At 38.3% G+C, this 18,875-nt stretch overlaps 1 protein-coding gene across 3 annotated transcripts in view; it reads right to left on the bottom strand.

Moving 5' to 3' along the window:
• The window catches only part of CAPN7 (calpain 7), a 35,564-nt gene that overhangs the window by 10,482 nt on the left and 6,207 nt on the right, over positions 1–18,875 (bottom strand). Inside the window, exons 3-16 of one of the 3 annotated variants that reach the window (XM_061996361.1) lie at positions 18,604–18,761; positions 16,268–16,335; positions 15,064–15,258; positions 13,523–13,609; positions 12,467–12,593; positions 11,621–11,706; positions 10,655–10,748; positions 8,944–9,090; positions 7,170–7,276; positions 5,537–5,657; positions 5,147–5,291; positions 3,273–3,372; positions 1,746–1,881; positions 1,224–1,299 (exon numbers count right to left, since the gene is read on the bottom strand). In XM_061996361.1, the coding sequence (XP_061852345.1) occupies positions 1,224–1,299; positions 1,746–1,881; positions 3,273–3,372; positions 5,147–5,291; positions 5,537–5,657; positions 7,170–7,276; positions 8,944–9,090; positions 10,655–10,748; positions 11,621–11,706; positions 12,467–12,593; positions 13,523–13,609; positions 15,064–15,258; positions 16,268–16,335; positions 18,604–18,761 (1,647 nt within the window). Of the gene's footprint in view, positions 1–1,223; positions 1,300–1,745; positions 1,882–3,272; positions 3,373–5,146; positions 5,292–5,536; positions 5,658–7,169; positions 7,277–8,943; positions 9,091–10,654; positions 10,749–11,620; positions 11,707–12,466; positions 12,594–13,522; positions 13,610–15,063; positions 15,259–16,267; positions 16,336–18,562; positions 18,762–18,875 lie in introns of those variants that run through there. The other 2 variants (XM_061996363.1, XM_061996364.1) reach the window with 2 other exon arrangements.

Below are 18,875 nucleotides of genomic sequence, written 5' to 3'. Positions count from 1 at the left end.
AACAGCCACAAATTCCACTCTGGTGAAAAAAAGCTTAAAAACTCCTTTCTGTTTAACAGTTGCTATTACCTGTTGCATGAGCAGCTACCTGAATGCAACCCTGACTCTAAAAGAGGCTCCCTATTTGCAAGAGCAACAGGCCAAATCCTACCTGCCTTAGGATGTACCTTCACTGAATTATTCCAAGGAGTATTTTTACAGAAATCTCTAACTAGATGTAAAGGATAAATTCAAATATGATATGATTAGCTCTGCCTTAATGTTGCAGTGTGCCCTATCCCTTCAGCCTGGGCATTACCTTTACTTCCCGTGTCTCAGCCTATGTTTCAGATCTGTTGTCTCTCTTGAAATTAAACATACACAGCTTTTTCACAGCTACAAAGCTCCAAATGCCAAATGTCTTCACCAGTTGAGGAGAATTTGACCTATAGTGACCAAGAGTAATACTTCAATGAAATCTGAGCATCTGAATATTTGTCTTAAACACTCCATGCCCAATCCTTTGAAATATGCTGAAGTGTTCATCTGTAGCTCGAGAGTTTGCTTGGGTAACTTTGCTTAGTCAAGTTCACAGAAGCATCACCCTGAGTATTTTCATTTAGTGGAAGCCATAAACCTTTAAATAATTTCACAAATCCAGGGTCTAATTATCCTATCAGATAAACAGAAACAAATGTGCTCCCTCTAAGCATCACCCACTGCCAAATGAACAGAACAATGCAGGGAACGCTGTGCCAAACCCAGTGCCAGCAGGACCGCGCAGAGCACTCCATGTGCTTCCAACAGAGAACATGGCTTGTCCTTCAGCCCAGGCTGCTCAACAAGGGGCAATGGGTCTAAGCTGGAATAGAAGAGGTTCCAAAGAAATATAAGGAAGAATGTCTTCACTGTGAGGGAGCACTGGAATGGGCTGCCCAGAAAGGTTGTGGAGTCTCCTTCTCTGTGGACAAAACCCAGCTGGATGAGTTCCTGTGTGACCTACTTTAGGTGGCTCTGCTCTGGCAGGGGGGTTGGACTGGTTGATCTTTTGAGGTCCCTTCCAGCCCTTGAGATTCTGTGACTCTGTAATGTGCTCAAATGGGGTTAAAGGACTGGGTCAGATTGACCCCTTAGAGCAAGGCATCTAGTTTTGAAGCCAGAAGTGCCTTTCCTTCTCCACAAAATGCTCCTCAATTCTCCATTTGCTTCCAACATCACACAGCTGACAGTGGAGGCACACTCACCTGGGTAATACACTTTTCTGCCATCCGTCTTGTACACAACCATCGTAATGAATTCCCGATTGTGAGCAAAGTCATCCTGTAAAAAACACAAACCAAGGATAGTTTTACACTTGTGTGGAGCATGGCTATGGCCTGAGCAGAATCAAGTACATGTGCTACTACTTCCCCTCCCACCACCACATTGCTGATACTTGCATTTCTTAAGATATTTGGTCCCATTCTTTAAAAAGATTACCCGAGATAAACAAACCACCACTGGTTTTGCTTGTAATAGTTGAATTATTTCATTATCTTTACCATGGAGAATATGATCACCTCAAATTTTTACTCTGGGTCTGTTTCCACAGTCTTGTATACAATTTTGTGTACCTGCTGAATTTGAATGGCTACGTACACGCAGGTGTACATAGCTGAATGTGAAAATATAAGCAGCAATAAACACAGAAAGCTATGTAAAAATAGGTTTTCAGAAGACAGTATAGAACTCCTAATATAGCAAATGGAAGCAAGAGAATCAGGCACCTTATCTGTGATGTGCCTGCTGAGCAGCACCCAGACAGCAGCACCACCCTGTGGGCACTGGACCTCCAGCTTGTACTGAGGGTTGTTAGCCAGGCTGTAGGCATCCTTCACCGGGCCCTGCTTTGCCTCCCATGTACTGCAAATAATACAGACACCTTATTAGATGAGCAAGATAAGCAATATGTGCTTTGAAACTTAACTCCAAACCCTACATAAGTACAGAGCTATCCATTATCAGTAACAAAGTTAGTGCAGGCTCAGGTTCCGCAGGGATCTGCAGCAGCATTACCTAACGTGTGTGTCAAAAATGTGACCTTACGGCTCTTTTATAAGTGATGATAAAAAAATGCTGCATACAAAGAGCTTGGCTGCTTGGTATGGTGGCTGCAACCACACAAAGCATATTAAAACCTGAGCCACTAAGGAAGCCCAGGGCCAGCCAATTACTGTGATGACCACGCACACCACGTTAATATACATTAGGGGAAAAATACCTCTGCTTTTGTTACTGTAAGGCTCCCTAGGGAAGCTATGGTTAGTTCCAAAAGCTTGCCAGTTCTTTTCCTCCAGTTTCTTTCCAGTATTCAATCAATTTTTCTTTTAAAATGGTACCTATGTTTGGAAGGGCACCTGCATGAGGTGTTTAAAAGAAAAAACCTTTGCGGTATTCCATTGCAAAACGGGCTGCTGAGACGAGGAAAACAGGGTATGAAAAGCTTGCCAAAAAGTGGCATTGACTGAATGTAAAGCATGGCACAGAGAACAGGAGTGGACAAAACTACTCCTAAGTCCCCTTGACCCTCCCACACTTTCAAAACCAAACAGCATGTGTGAAGGCTGCGAAATCAAATTACCACCATCCTTACTCCCTTTTTGACGTCACTTGCCAGACTTATGTCTCTTGACTTCTATGGCACTGTGCTAGGCACTTCCCTACACAGAGGGACAATGATCACTAATGACACAAGGAAAGACAGACTTGTAGATGAGCTTTGACACTTCCATACACATTACCTCATCTTGTTACATCACCACGGCATGTTTTAGAATTCATTTGAACTAAAAGGAGGAAGGAGCCTTTACAGATAAAACTCAGCAGCTGTGCTGTGGTGAAAGTAGCCTCTGCAGAGCTAATGTACATGGGAACAGAGGGTACTGCACAAATGATTTGCAACTGGCCAGGAAAATGAATTCCAACTAAAAAACTAGGTCACTCAAGCACTGTCTGGTCAGTGATTAAAGCCAGACCGCAGGATTCTGAGGTCAGAATCTAGTTACATGGCCTGAGGTCGGCAACAACATCACAAAGGTCACTGGAGCTGTATGATGTTAAAGAGGCAGTCAAAAAAAAGAAAAGGAAAAAAAAAAAGACCTAGGCTGGGAATTTCAAAGTGTAAAGTCAGGCCCAAGAAAGCATGGCTGGAATTCAACCTCTTCAGCTCTAACTAGGGAGAATGGAAAGAAGGAAACATCGCATCAGAACATTTTCTGAGGTATCGACACAAGAGTTTTATCCCTTGGACCAACCTGTGAATACATGTAGATTCTTTAAAAAGACTTGGGTTCCAACTCAAATAAATAACATCATAGTACTGGCACAGGTCCTCCCAGGCAATCCAGAAAATGCCTAAAAGGAAATGCTGTTATTGTTTCTTTACCAGACAACTTGATTTTACTTGTTTTTCAAAAGTCTCCTGCCAGGGAAGTGACACAGCTTATCTAAACCAACATTCCTGTAAAATATAATGTCTGCACTGCCCAAATTTCTGAATTTAAACTTAATCTATAAAACAAGTTAAAACCAAGATAACAGATCAATCTCTGCTTGTCATCAGGGACTCTCTGAAACTGTCAGAACACTTTTCATTCTCAAGCACTAAGCAGAGGGTATGAGAGAATCTCTTTTACTGAAAGAGATATCATTAGGTGATTCTGACCTGCCTTCCCCTTTCCCAGGTTTCTGAAAAAAACCCACACAAACAAGTTCCCTCAATTTAACAACCTGCTTCAGCAGTCATCCAGCACAGTCAAGTATTCAATCAACATGTGAGTACCTTTGGATGTATTTCTAAGATACTTCATCCAACACCTGTGGGACTTGCTTTGCCACTCTGAGTCTGCTTCATCTTTATTACAGTCTCATGCATTTATTCTAGTTCTCCATAGCTCCCTTGATTGTAACTCCAGACAACAAGGCCTGAGAGCTGACAGATTCCTGATTAAACGAGCTCTCAGAAAGGTAGCAGCCTTAATAATCCAAGCCTCTGACACAGGCAGTTGCAGATCTTGCAGCACTAAAAAACTGCAGTCAGAATAGCTACACATTTAGACAACAAGACCAGAGTGTAAATCCAGTCAGGAGAAACAACTCCCTTAAAATTATTAAGGTGTTTTTATATAAACTACTAGATGTTACAGATATAAATTCCTTACTGAACGAATCAAAAAATAACAAGCTGATCTCTCACAACTGTCACAAAGCCAGGGCTGCTGTTCTTACATTGAAATCAGAAGTTTTTCTTACACCTCTGCATGAGGCTTATCATTAAATGCTCTGATTAAATAGGCTTGGATGCACACTGTTATCAAACTAAAGTGGCACTGAACAAAAAGGCTCCCTCACAGAGATAAACAGCAACTAGGACACTATAAATGCAGACATCTCTTTCTGAACATGAAATGCAGCTTCTGTGGAGTTTGTGAACTGTCAGCAGCCTGCTCCTCCACCAGCAAACCCACCCCCACTTCCCAGATGTTAGACTCTGTTGGGCCCTAGGGAAGATGGGACAGGGCAACACTGGGCATTATGCCAAGTGGTTTCTCTGGACAGTGACTTAGGAGTGCCCCTGCCTCAAAGACAGATATCAGTCTACTCCTACAGCTGGAAACAATGGATATCAAGATTTGTTTACAGATACATTAATGTAATGCAAGGGAAAAAAACCAAACACCTCCAGTGCAAGACAAATCTAAATAGTGATTGCAGTCAGCTTGTTGACACATATTTGCAAATGTCAGAAGAAAAACCCCACAAAAAGTCTATTCAAGTATTAAAAAGCAGCATCAGACAGCTTATGGTCAGAATGTTATCTTCACACTCAACTGAACTGTTACTTACACACCGAACAGATACTAAGACAGCAACACTTAAACAAATAGATAACTTTTTGTCAATGGACTTGACATATATTAAACAGTCCAGATTACTTAAACCCCAGTCAAACCTGAAATGACAGTTTTCAATACACAAATACATCTTAAACTTTTGGGATATTTAGCTTCTACTATTTGTTTTACTCCCCCCTTCCTTGTGCTTAAGCATTTCCTCCTACTTTCTTGCAGGGATGTACCACAAAGATGTACATGATCTGAAAAGATAGTGACTTTTTAAACCTTATTACCATTGTCTATTTTTTGAGCTGTTCTGGGATCAAAGTTCAAGTACTTTTGTAAATCTGGGGTCCAGTTCCTCGTGTCATTCTCACTGTATCGTCCCTTCCAACGCAAGTGGCTCCAGGGATTTTTCAGCTGAAGAAATCGAAGTCCCTAAAGAAATACAAAATAAAATTGCTGACAACAATTAACAAAACAATGTATCTTCTTAAGTTAATTTTTATATTTGTACTAATATGAACCAATAGCTCAAGAAAACACAGCAGCACAAAGTTTCTGGAATGACTCAGTGGAGCTCAAGACAAAATAAACTATCAGAGCAAAACAATTAGTAACTACCCCTCACAGACACGGGTTTCAAACAGGCATGTGTAAACACCTTAGGTTTTACTTGATACCTTGTATTCTCTTATATCCAAGACTGCATATGCATGTGTTGGAACTAAACCCCATTTTTCTCCTTCCTCTTCAGACATCACCCCTGTTGCTGTTGTGATAAGGACATCTCCCTTGTGAAACCTGTTCAAAAAAAAAAAGAGGTGGAAAACAGCTTAAATGAAATTTTTTGCAAGTTGCAAACTAATATTTGCCAGCCGCTGTAGCAGGATGGTGTTTACACTGCACATGAGCATGACCCTGCTTTATTAAAACTGGAATACAGGTTCTATGTAAGCAGGAATCACTCCTGAAAAAGTGGAACTATTTACTTTCAGTATTAAAGTATGGGCTTTAAGTGGAAAAGTATTATTTTCGTTCTAAATGAAAAATTAGCATTTATCAACCTGAAGTTTAATGTGTCACTTGCTAAGAGATACTCTTCACAGATCTTCAGCTGAACACAAATGTGGTTTCATCAACACTTAGCCAATCTCTGCCTACAGCAAATTAACAACTCTGTCAAACTCTCAAGATTCTGAAGGAGCTTCCCAAGACCTAAGAATGCAAATGACATGCTTCTGTATTTTTGCAGGTGTTTACACTGAAGTTGTGTCCCTCAGCATATAGGCCTTACAGGGCCTCAATTGTCAGCTCACAACAACCAAGTTCTGCAACTGTTCCGAGCTACAATTACTAACTTTGCAACAATTCCTGTTATGAAGACATACTAGCACATTTCACAGCCCATGCTAAAATCCCAGCACGCGTGCAGCATCCCAAGAGAGTGTACATGGCCACTGGACTATGGACTGACACTTCCAGTATAGCATGGGTGAACAACAGTGATGTTTTAACAGCCAAATCCCATCCTAATTGCAGCCACACCTCTAAACTGCAATATGAAAAGTTGTTGCTAACCAAATGAGAGCTCCTAACCAATTCACAAAGCACTGTAGAGTCACACTCTTCTATAATGAATGCACAAGTTTCTGTCAACAGAATATCCCCCTTCTACTGAACTGAAATGCAGCTGAAACTGCTTGTACAAAACCATTTAAAAGAAATTAAAGTACCTGCTAGCTGACATTTATAAATCACAGCTACATCTTTCACCATGAGGAGAACTCTTATGGTAGGTCTGATGATCAATACTGCAGTTTTGACAGGCTTTTTCTGCTCGTCCAGAGATTTACTGATGAGGCATAATAAATTATATCTCTGATATGATTAAAAATACCACATTCTATCTGCTTGCTAAAGACAGCAGATCAAATGCCCAAGTTGTGGGGAACGCTGAACACCTTTCATACTTTTATTATTGGTTCCAAGCTGCACTTCTCTCACACTATATTCTATTTTCTTCATCAAGAAATGGGCTACTTTTATTTTCTTCATATGTAAAGAAGTAAAATCACCACAAAAAGAGTTCCACAATACTTTACTCTTCTGTTCTACCAAAGCTACCAATACCTCATTTTTTCTTCTTCCAGAAAGCATATAGAGGTTTTATAAAGCATAATTTGTAGCAGTACCAAAATGCAGTCAAAGTATCTGTGGTGACTGTACTGTTAGTCTTGTTACTGTTACATTACAGTGGTAATGCAGCTACTACACAGCAAGCATCTAATTACTTAGGAAAGAATGAACTTCTACCTCTGATAAAGCATTCTGAAAGTACTGTCTTTATTGAAAGCTTGATTGTCAGAGTGCATAGCGATTCTTTCAGGTATCCAACCAGTCAGTGCATGGAGATCAATGTTCTGAAATGCAAGCATTCAAAAGAAATTAGAACAGGTAATCCATCTGTAAGCATACAATACCTGTACACAAGCTATAAAAGCACATTGAAAGGACTCAAGTATACACAAGTTACAGTAAAGCTGCACATATAAAAGGCTTAAGATTAAAACTATATTAAAAAAAGAAACAAAAAGTTATTTTATTAGTTTAGGACACCATTTCCAAATATCCTCACTATAAAACCAAAAAAGCTGGGAAGTGATCTGGTGAAACAAACTGTGATTTCAGAGCAAGGGAAGTGTAAGAGGATAAGCAGTCGTGCTCAGTTCTACAATCTATTTATTTCATTGGTTCACAGACTTTTAAAGCACATTCTCAGAAGCACCATTTGGAACCTTGCTATTATATAAGCATTTTAAATAATTTAAGTTTTACTTCTAAGGCTTAGGGTTTTTATTCATTTTGTGTACACATTTTTGACACTGACATGTATTTCCATAAAAAGATGCTTTAATCTCCCTATTTCATCTCCTTGAAATATCGCTCGTTCCCCTTCCTTTTGCTTTGTACTCCTCAAAGCAAAAGCAGAGATTGTAAATGCTTGAAGTGTCAATAACCAGCACTGGTGGGTGGGAACTTGAGGAATTACAAGTACCACACAGCCAGTAAGTAACCCTGATGATAGAAGGAAGCTGTAATACAGCTGAAAGCCGAAGGGGCAGGAAGGGTGGAGATTAACTGTCACAAGTCAAGCTGGTTTTCCAGATAGCAACTTACAGGATGACAAGGGGAATAAAACACAGCTAAGCTCACCAGCTTCCATCCTCCAAAACAAAGCAGCTCAACACTGACAGAAGCATACAAAAGAAAGATATGCTACATTTAACCCTTATCCAAAGCCACATTTGTCTCCATAATCATTTTTCAAGGGGTGGTGATTACCTCGTATACCCTCCGAGAATATGATCACCAAGACACCAACGAGAGTGAACAGCACCAAAAAATCACAAATAAAACTCTTTAGAATTGTAGCAGTGCAAGTCAAAATTGGAAATGCTCCCTAAGCAAGGAATGAAGGTTATGTGAGCTACTCATTTCAGTAAACTGGCCCTCTTTAAAAAAAGTAATTTGCATGTCAGCCTAGCTGCAGTATGATGGTTGTTTCTTCAGTAACCACATAAGGACTCATTACATATTTATGTAAATGGGTGGAACAATCTGATAAAACTTTCATAGATCAAAGTATTTGCTTCTTCTATAGACTAAATGACTAGCCTATTTCTTTCCTAAATGACTCTCATACCTAATGGGGGAAAACTGTCCTAGTTACTGAATGACAGTTAGAAACCAAGCTGATCAGTATTGATATGAGCAAAAAACATTTATTACTTTACCCAACACTTTCATCTAGACTCTATGTAAATACATATACTTCCCAACCAGAAGTGCCAACCCTGCAGTCAGAGAAATGAGATTAACTCTGCCCATCAGGATGTCTTGAGCATTCTGTTTTGACAGGATAAATCTCATCAAGTACAGCTAAGCATACTTGTGAAAGAAAGAAACAAAAAAAAATCCAATACTTGCTTCTCCAAGCAACTCACTTTGGTTTCGCTAAAAGGAAAATTACTTCACCAAAGATTATGCAAGTGGAATTTTTGACTCCTGGAAACAATTTAGTACTTACAGAATTTGATCCAGGAAAATCATATCCTCCCATGACCTTCATGTAAGCCTTTTCTATTAGTGATACCCATAATTCATTCTTATTGTTAGAATAAGAGCAGAGAAGTTCCCCACTATGATCAACAGGTAACTGGTCGTCTATGATTACCTGTGTGAAAAAGAAGAGAAAAACCATCATCAAGTTACAAAGTATTTTGGAAGTACTTAAAAAAAACAAAACCAAACCCTCATTAATATATGGCCTCATTAATATATGGCCTCTCAGACACAGCCAGACCTGAGCAGTACTCTCACATATGGACACCTTTATCGGTCCTGCAGTGGTTTGCCCAAGTGGAAAAGAAATTCTGTTGCCATCTGTTATTTGCATTGGTCTGTGGGGTGGCCTGCTTCCCATTCCCCTGTGTGAAACAGGGATGACTGAAATGGAGCACACACTTGTAAAGTGTGTATTGTAAAAAGTACTCACAGAAAAGTTCAGTGTAACTACCAGCATAAAAAGGGAACAAAAGCCTAACAATATTCCTCACCTAACTAGGCAACAGCATGGACTGTGCTTGGTAACTACCAGAAAAATAGTTCTTTATCTATAAGGAAACAAACTGTGAGTCGCAACACTTTCATAGTCTTTGGTTCTGGACTTAAATTTCTTCCCTCTGGAAAGCAAAATCAACCCAAAGCAGTAGTTGTGAAAGTATTAACATTTCTTCTTTAAATTAGGTAGCATATATTTGGCATTACTACAGATGGTTACTGCAGCATTTGTAGTGGTCTGAAAGAGTTTCCCAGAACGGACGTTTCAGGTTCATGTTGGCATTAGTCCCTTACCAATACAGGCCACCAACAAAGCACATCTTACACTCAAATCCTATCTGTGCAGGAATGAATAACCTTTTTCATAGAGCAAATGGCTGCCTTTTGTAAGGATGAATGGCCATTAGGAGATCTTTTGGAAAGAGTATTTAAAAGCAAGGCAAGTAAATAATTGATACTTCCCCAAAACGTTCAGATTCCGGAGTTGTGCAACTCAAAGACATTCTGGCCCTGAGGTTGTATCTTAATAATTAACAGCCTTTGAGGACTTTCTCCTTACTCTCCCACTCCATGAATACAACCACTCAACGTTTGAACTCCCATAAACATCCATCAGTCACTATAATCTGCATCACTCACTACAGTTAAATACTATATGAAAAAAAATCTTTATTACACTGGAAATGAAGTCACTTGTGAGTTTACAAAGTTCTGTCATCTTCAGGCATCTCCTCTCCTTTGTAAAAATCTGTGGTCATTTGAGTTATTCTTCTATGGTCAACTCATATCTACACTTTTCTTGAATATACCACTCTGTAAATTTTAGTTCTGTAACTTCCTCTCTAAGGAGTGGAGAAGGGGATTACTTATATACTCTATTCATAAATATGGGATCCACAACGTTGTTCCTGGATGGTTTTCATAGTTCTTTTAAGCAACATAAAGGTTTTTCAAATGAATTTAAGGTAAGGCTATTTTCATGAATGTCTGTAGAAGAAATATCTACATTCTTTACAACTTCACAACCAAAATGAGTCTCAAAGTTTAACAATTACAAATCACTTTCCAACAAAACGCATCTGAAGTTTTTGCTATGTAAGCACAGCTTCACAGGGAAGCAGGCCAAGCCTTTAAAATACATGACTTAACAGTATTAAGTTTCAAAAGAAATCATTTACCTTTCTAGGCACACCATTGATATGAAGCTTCACCATGTATTTGCCACATGGATTATATTCTGGTTCTCCTCTCTTATTCTGAGGGTAAATTATACTGTTAAAAAAAGGAGGAAATTGTGACATAAATGACCTGGCTGCACATACATTGGTAACAATACAAGTAGGATTAACCTGGTCTGTTTCTGTAATTTACACTTCACATAAATATGAAATTTTTAATTAAAGAGCAACTCAAATTCAGTAGAAATTACAATAAGGTTTTAATTTTTCAGGCCTCATTCTTGCTGCACTTTTATTAACACAATAACAAAAAGAACACAGGTAACATAATCGTTCCTCTAACAGAAGCAAGGCAAACAAATTTATCTTACTATTAAACAAACATTTTTTACATATCTGTAGTATAAGTAGAGTATTTGCCTGAATGAGAAGTCAAACATTTGAAGAATGACAGGGCAGAACTGACTGCTCTTTAAAAGAATACAAGTTCAGTTCTAACAAGTACAGCTCAAAACAAAAAAAGCCTGGAACGATGTTCACACGTTGATCTGGCAATGGGCTCCCCAGCAGAGTCTGCCAAATCTGCACCAAATTTATCACAAGACACCAACTGAGTCCAGATAAGACAGTGTTGTTAACATTAATCTACAATGAGATGCAAGATGGACCACTTGTTGCACAGCAGTTAGCAAGTAAAGTAGGAAAATAAACCTATGAAGCACTATAAGCAAAATTTCTATTAAAAACCAAGCCTTTCAACCTATTTATTACTCCTGAAAGCACATCTGAAGTTAGACTCCACTCTCTGTACATAAACCTACATAAAGTTGTTTTCCCTCTCAGAAGTGCTGAAGCCACGTGAGCCCCAGAAACATGAAGGTAAAACAAATGCTGGTTTCTACTGTGTAGAACTGTCATAGAACATAAGTGAGTCTGAAAAGATCTTAGAAAGCCACAGCTGCTTACCTTGTGATCAATTTCTTGTTATATCTGCGTTCATATGCTGCACTGATAGCTAGTGATGCCACAAAAGAACAATCTGACACTATGGTCTGTAAAGAAAAGAAAGCCAGTGAGGACATTTACTAATAACTTAGATATTGAAAGACAAATGAGGTGTGCGGAGTGACGGAAAACTATCAGTTAGTAATTCCCTTCAAAAGGGAAAAGACTTTGAACCAAGAGAAGCAAAGTTACTACTAAAAAGGCAGGAAACATATGCTTGCTCATTATGAGGCCCCTACAGAGTAAATCAGAGTAACAGTTATAAATGGCAATCAGAGGCAAGTGTAGATACCTCAGCATTCACTCAGTCCCTCCTCCCCAAAACACACTGTGTAATATAAAAGATACTCAATGGCATAATCTATTCTTGATTTTGGAAAAGCTTGAGCCATCTGCAACTTAACAGTAAGCAAGACATTTCCTCTTTTCTCAATGGGCCACTCTGCTTCCCTTCAAATAAAAATGTTTCAATCTTGACCACTATTTTGCCCATGTAGGAAATCCAGTGAACAACTCACTGCAGAATACACCTTTCCTTTTTTTCATGCTGACCTTACCACTATTTATGAAAAACAGGATTTTCATCTGTTATTCAAATTCTGTGTTTCACTTCCACTGCTAACACACCTGTTTATTCTCATGGCTATAAAAATGCACGACATCTGAAGTGATACTGTTTGCTTATTTAATCTCAAGAGAACCAAGAAATGCACTGGCACATTTGGGGATTTGTTTTGGAACAAGAAGGTCTTACATTGCCTGCAATAAACTGTTAGTAGCACACCTTTGTCTTTAAGCACAGTTTACCTGCTTTATGCTGAAACTCGATACAGTATAAATCATCGTAGGGTTATTTGTTATGTCATCGGGTCGCACCCACTTGGCAAACATTGCTTTCTGTTTGGGGGATAATGGTAACTTCCCACATTTATCACTAGATTTAAGAGAGGAAAACAGTAGAAATAAATCAATAGCAGTTCAGAAAACCTTTTCATGGTATGTCCAGTCTTACAGAGGTCTGACAGGTAATGCAAAATATGCACAGAACAACCACACAGCTTTGTATACAAACTTGTAAAACAGCTTCAAAGAACACTACTGCCAGACTTTGGGATTTTTAAGGAAAGGAAAAAATTAAAAACCACAAAATAAAACCCAAGCTGCCTTGGGTTTTATACAAGATTGGACAGAAGGGAATTCTAAAGAGCCATCTATACCAGTAGAAACTCATATTCTTTACTTTATTTCAATATGAGGAATTAACAATAAAGTGTCTTTAGCACTGAAAACATCAAATCTTGCCTGGTTGACAAGATTAACTCACCAAAACCCCACCACTGTCAAAAAAGCATCCCACAAAACCTAAAAATCCCACCAAACCCAACCTCAAACGACCAACCCCAAGGGCCTTTGCCTATTATTGCTATGTAATAGGAACATACTATTCCTCAGGAATGAAGGTCTAGCAGTTACATATCACTCTTCCCAGGATTCCTCTACAGAAGGAACAACTGTCACCTTTATTTTACAGAGGCAGAGGGAGCTAAACCAATTAACATGCAGCAGAATCAGGGAACAGGCCCAACCTGCCAGCCCAGCTCAACACTCTAAAAATGCAAATATAATGTTACCCTTACAGGCATAAAGACAAGTACAAATGCACTGTAGAACAGGATCAGCTCACATTACACAGTTTCAAGATCATGCTTGAAAAATGAAGTGGTAGTATTTAAATATCTCTGCCTGAATTGTGCTTAAAAGCATACTTGAACAATTGCAAACTCTGAAAAGAAAACTTAGACATACCAATTATGGGAAAGCTTTGAAATAAAAGCAAAAGTGTAGTCATTGAATCACACTTACGAAAAAGGCATAGGGAAGGCAAAACGTTCCCTCAGATCAACACTCATGAAAGGTACATATTCAATGCCATTAATTTTTGAAGTCTTCCTGCAAGTCATAAAAATAAATAGTTACAAAATTATCAATCACCTTTCAAAGACTAACTTCCAGAAGGCTAAACTAACCTGACACAGTGCTTCTGGAAACAAGACAGTTACCTCTTGAAAATGAAACCACCTCTTGCAGGACTTGATGGCTCAGTGACTAATCCTACAAGTACACACCTGTGGACAAGTCACCATGCCAGGACAGAAATGACTGCCAGTCATAAAGCTCTTCATAGATCTAAAAGTCACATTTAAAACTACACTTGTCTAAATAGCATTTCTTAAGTCACCTAAGCCATTCATTAAAGAGAGTACTAGGATAAATTGACAGCAATCAACAATGAGCAACACTTAGATTTCATCTCATTGGGGCAGTATTTTGGAATACTTGGTCAAACACAAGTAACAGAAACACTGTACATGTTTATTAGTATATTTTTAACTACAGTGCACAGAACTCTAAAAAAATAAGAATCATATTTAAATGTGAATGCAATTTAGGTTAAAAAAAGGGAGATAACTGAAAAAAGTATGTAAAATATTTTTAAACAAAATGATGATTAAAGACATGAAACAACTTGAAGTTCTCTTGCAAGACAATAAAAAAACCCCAAGAAGAAACAAAACAACAAAACACCCAAACCATCCACAAAATCAGAAACTTTCACTGCACAAGCACTAAAAGAGGAAAATAAGTGACATTTAGTGAGGTAGTTCTTAGTGCTCTGCAACTTTTCCAACACATGTGCATTTCTCCTTTCATGACCAAATGACCTCAAGTCCACTTAAGTCCCCTGGAGCCAACAAGCATACTAAATATTTTATGATCAAGTCGTGGGCAGTGTTGAGGATGACCTCTGTCAAGCATCACCTCTGTCACAGTCTGGTTTTTTTTATTGCATGAGAGGAGAAGGAAGATTGAAACACCTATTGGACAATGTTGAGTTTTAAGACACATTTGCTAGGATTCAAAATTCATTAGAGTAAAGGTTTTATGAATAATTTCTAGCTTATTCCACCTATAATAAAAATCAAAGCAAAAGGAACTGCATGTAATAGAAGTCATAGTCTTACAAACTATTATGCTTCCTCAATTTCCAGTGAAGTACTAGTTACATAATCTATAATATCTTTGTACCTTGGCATCTCAGAGACAGGTCTTTCATTAATTCAGTCAGGTAAGTTATGCCTAACATACAAACATAAGGCCACAAAAAATAACGCTTGAAGTCAGTTTAGAACACAAGAAATTGTGTTCTAAATACACTATGCTCTGTGAATAAATTGCAAGAATTTATTAACGTGTAAGTAATACCAGCAGTGGGGTTTGTAAGAGGTGGTTTTCCAGCCTCTGTTTATACACCTTAGCTGTTTCAACCTACTGGGTAACATGCACAAAAGGTGTGACCACAAATGCTAGTAGCACTTTGGAAAAAACCCTTGTTTTCAGCTCACCTGAGTACTTCAATCTCCTCTGCAGTGTACCTCTGACCTTGAGATTCACTAGCTTGTACTGCTCTGATCATCTGTGGTTTGTCATTCAAAGAAAAATCAGGTCCTAATGGAAAGAACGTTCTGACTGGCTGATTTGGTTTAGCTGCAGTTGACTTCTGAGATGACTTTGACACAGATTCCTTCAGTGCCTCTGCTCTGAAGCAAATGAAAATGAATTTTGTTTACAACAGTGATAGAAATATACTTATGGTTCAATTACTGAATTGCTAAGTCCATGTTCCCACATATCTTAAATGGAATGAACAAATGCCTGAGTTGGCCAACACTTTTCCTAAAATATTTTCCCATTCTGGAACCAATAAAAATGTAGCTTACAGATAAGCTGAAAAGGCTATTTTTGGCAGAACTTGTTAGACTTTTGTTGCCTTTAAATTATACTAATAGGAGAATTTATGTAAGTGTTCATTATCTGGAACTACAGAATGAGACCACTGAAACACTGACATGCATCCTCTCATGCTTTCAGGATTTGTCTAGCAGCCACTATAGCAGTAAAAATCCACTAGCATTCTCACAACCCCACATTACAGCTCCTTGAAAACTCTGTATTCAGGAGCCACATTTTGCTGCTGTTGCATGAAGCTGATTTTTAAACACACATTGAGCATTGCTGAAAGCAGCTTATACTGAAACAGCCCAACATAGTCCATTATTCAGGACCATACAGCTGATTTAAGAAGAGATACGTTGAACTTACATTTGCCTACCTTGTTTCAGATAGACTCTGCCCGACTAGATCTACCCATCCAATTAGATTACTACTGCCCAAGGTAAGTATTTCCCAGTTTCCAAGCTGTCTTCCTTATCGAGGGACACTGACACCCTGACTGTGTGTTGGTCTGAATTCATCACCTTTATAGAAGCTAAGAGTTATAGCAGACTTTTCTATCTGAAGACTGAAGCAGTGCATTGGTACTAACAAATAAACAGTTCTTTCCTAACTCCATATGTCCCAAGATTCCAAGAGGGCTGGCACAACTGCTGCTACATTCAGTGGTATAGCATCTGCAAGTCTCTTCAAGTATTCTACAGGAGCTATATCTACCCAGCAACCACACTCTGCAGTACAGGACTGACATGCTAGATTAGGAGTTCTGCTCGGAGAGCACACCTAGACCTGACAGCAAGCATTAGCAATACTCACCTATCCAGTGCTTGTCGAGCCAGCTGTTTCAGTTTTGACTGGAGGCTTGCCTCTGAAGTTTCTGTGGCCTTAAGAGCAAAACAAAACAAATTACTCATTCAAAAGACTGCAGAGGTTTTAAAAGCACAATTTGTGAAATTCCACACTTACAGATTACAGTAACTAGCTACTTTTTCCAATTCTCTTTTGAAATGAGCAAATGTATAGTTTTTTTTATATCTCTGCATAAAAAACACCCTAAATAAACAAGTAACATTTTGCTGATCCAGTGCATGTTCATAGAACAGAAGTGATACTTAAAATTCTTCAGCATGGGAAACACTGTATATACACAAAAAATAGCCAGAAGAATTAACCCTATTAAAAGAGTATAGGCAGAAAGAAGACAAATCCAAGTGTTACATATGCTACTGAGCTTAGACATGTTCCAGTTTTCCCCATAAGTCAAAAATAATCATGGTAACTAAGGAAAAAACCATAAGTTTGAATATTACTTTCATAAAATACAAACAAGATTGCTTGCGAGCTAAAAATCTTGTTCTTGCACATCTAATGCATAAAATAATCTATGACAGGGCATCAAATCAGATATCAAGAGTGCTAACTTCTCTTCCCAGCTGGGGGGTCAGCTGTGATAGTTCATACTTTTGTTTTCCTCATAGATAAAGCTAAAAAAACATGCAAGAGGTACAACACGAGTTGTGACTTCTCTGATACCCACAAGCAGGTTTCAGGTTCTAGTTTTGTACCTTGACCGACTCTCCTAGGTCGGCTAGGTCAACTGAGGAAACAGAACACAAGCTACTTCCAGCTCAAGAAACACCCTCTATAAACAACTATTTTCATGTACAAATAAATGACATTCTGGAGTGGCTGTTTGGAAAAGATTTTGAAAGATATATGAAGGTAAGCAGTGGAGATGGAATGTGTGTGGTCCTGAATAATGGACTATGTTGGGCTGTTTCAGTATAAGCAGTTTTTCAGCAATGCTCAGTCTGTTAAAAAAAACCAATCATGTATATATGTGACTATCCATCAGCTTCATGCAACAGCAACAAAATGTCTCCTGAATACACAGTTTTCTAGGAGTCAGCCACAGAACAGTATAAAAATATCTGCTCTGAGTTCTTCAAGGGTAAGTAAGAAACAAATCTCTCCACCTGAATATACTAAGGAGAAAGAGAGAAGTAAAACTTCAAGATAGCAGAGTTTCTTCAATCTTCTTTCATCCTGGGAAGAAGGAAGTTACTTTTTAACCACTCTGAAGGACAAAGCCTACAGTTATCTCAACAAAATATGCTAGTCAAGATTAAGAGATACTTCTGCAGTATCTGTACCTAATGAAATATCCAATAAAAGCAGTCTGAAATTATCTCATATAAGTCACTAACTTCAATATATGTAATATTTGCATGCACTGACACAACAAGAGGAACAGAGCAGAGGAAAAACAGTATGCTGCTGCAGTAAATTTTATGTACTAGACTGAAAATGTTCTGCTTTAACAGCTCAAGTGGAAAAACTAGAACAGTTCTATTAACTCTGGATCTGGTTACATTGTCTCACTAGTTGCTTTTAGCCTATATAAAACCAGTTTACAGAAGTCAGAGAAAAGATTTTACTTTAACATGTAGCAAAAGTTGCATTCCCCTCCCAACAACCCACATATATTTACATTATAAAAAGGGAAAAAGGAGAGAAAGAAAACTAGACTTGGTGGAGTTACATTATGATGGTGAGCTCTTCCTGTAATGAGTTAGTTAAGGCAACTGGACTTAAGGGAAAAAAAGCAGTACCTGTAGTCATATTCTTCATCATTTACATAATGACCAATTAACCCTTAAGATTAATTTCAGTGTGAATCAACTTCACTCATAAACAGCTTTAACGTTGAGCACTGAGTAAGCAAGCAGTTTTGGCATTAGTACACCGTTGTGTTTTCAGAAAGTGTTACACAAAAATTTCCTTCAGATGACTTCCTTTAATGTAGTCATACAGCTGACACATTAGCAAGTCATCTTTAGTTTTAACTGTTTTAGTGTTGCATTCACTCCAGTGCAAAAATTCACATGAAAAATGTTCCAGAATATTTCTAGGTTTTAGTATAATGCAGTTGAGGAAAAACACATAAATCACAAGTTCCCATAAATTTACATTGTTGAATAGCAATGTAACATAAAGGCTGGAAGAAACAACAACAGAAGATTAAAAAAATAGTTTTTAGAAATACAGGTACTCCATTTTTACTCCAGCCTTTAAGGGTCAGTCACTTGCAAAAGTGGAAGAATATCTTACCATCACATAATTCCACCAAATCAATCTGTGGCTTAACATACTGTTTTCAAACAGAGTTCCACCGCTTCTGTGTACAACTCTACAGCTTCTTCTGCATTGCCTTTATCATCTTCATCAAAAGCCTGTGTAACTAGGAAGTGAGCACGCTCCAAGTCCAACTGTTGCTTTGACTTCAGAGGGTCTGTGTTCTGTGACTGAACTAAACAGAAAAGAAGGTATTTAGCTTTCCACACCAGCAGATGTGTAAAAATATCCTTAACATGGTACTGAAACACCAGCAATTCTAATCAGGTGGGTAATGTCTATTTCTTGG

Source organism: Colius striatus, chromosome 5, assembly GCF_028858725.1.
Source record: "Colius striatus isolate bColStr4 chromosome 5, bColStr4.1.hap1, whole genome shotgun sequence".
NCBI classification, from domain to species: Eukaryota; Metazoa; Chordata; class Aves; order Coliiformes; family Coliidae; genus Colius; species Colius striatus.
Note: the sequence above shows the minus strand (reverse complement) of the source record. Positions and strands in the feature narration are given on the sequence as shown.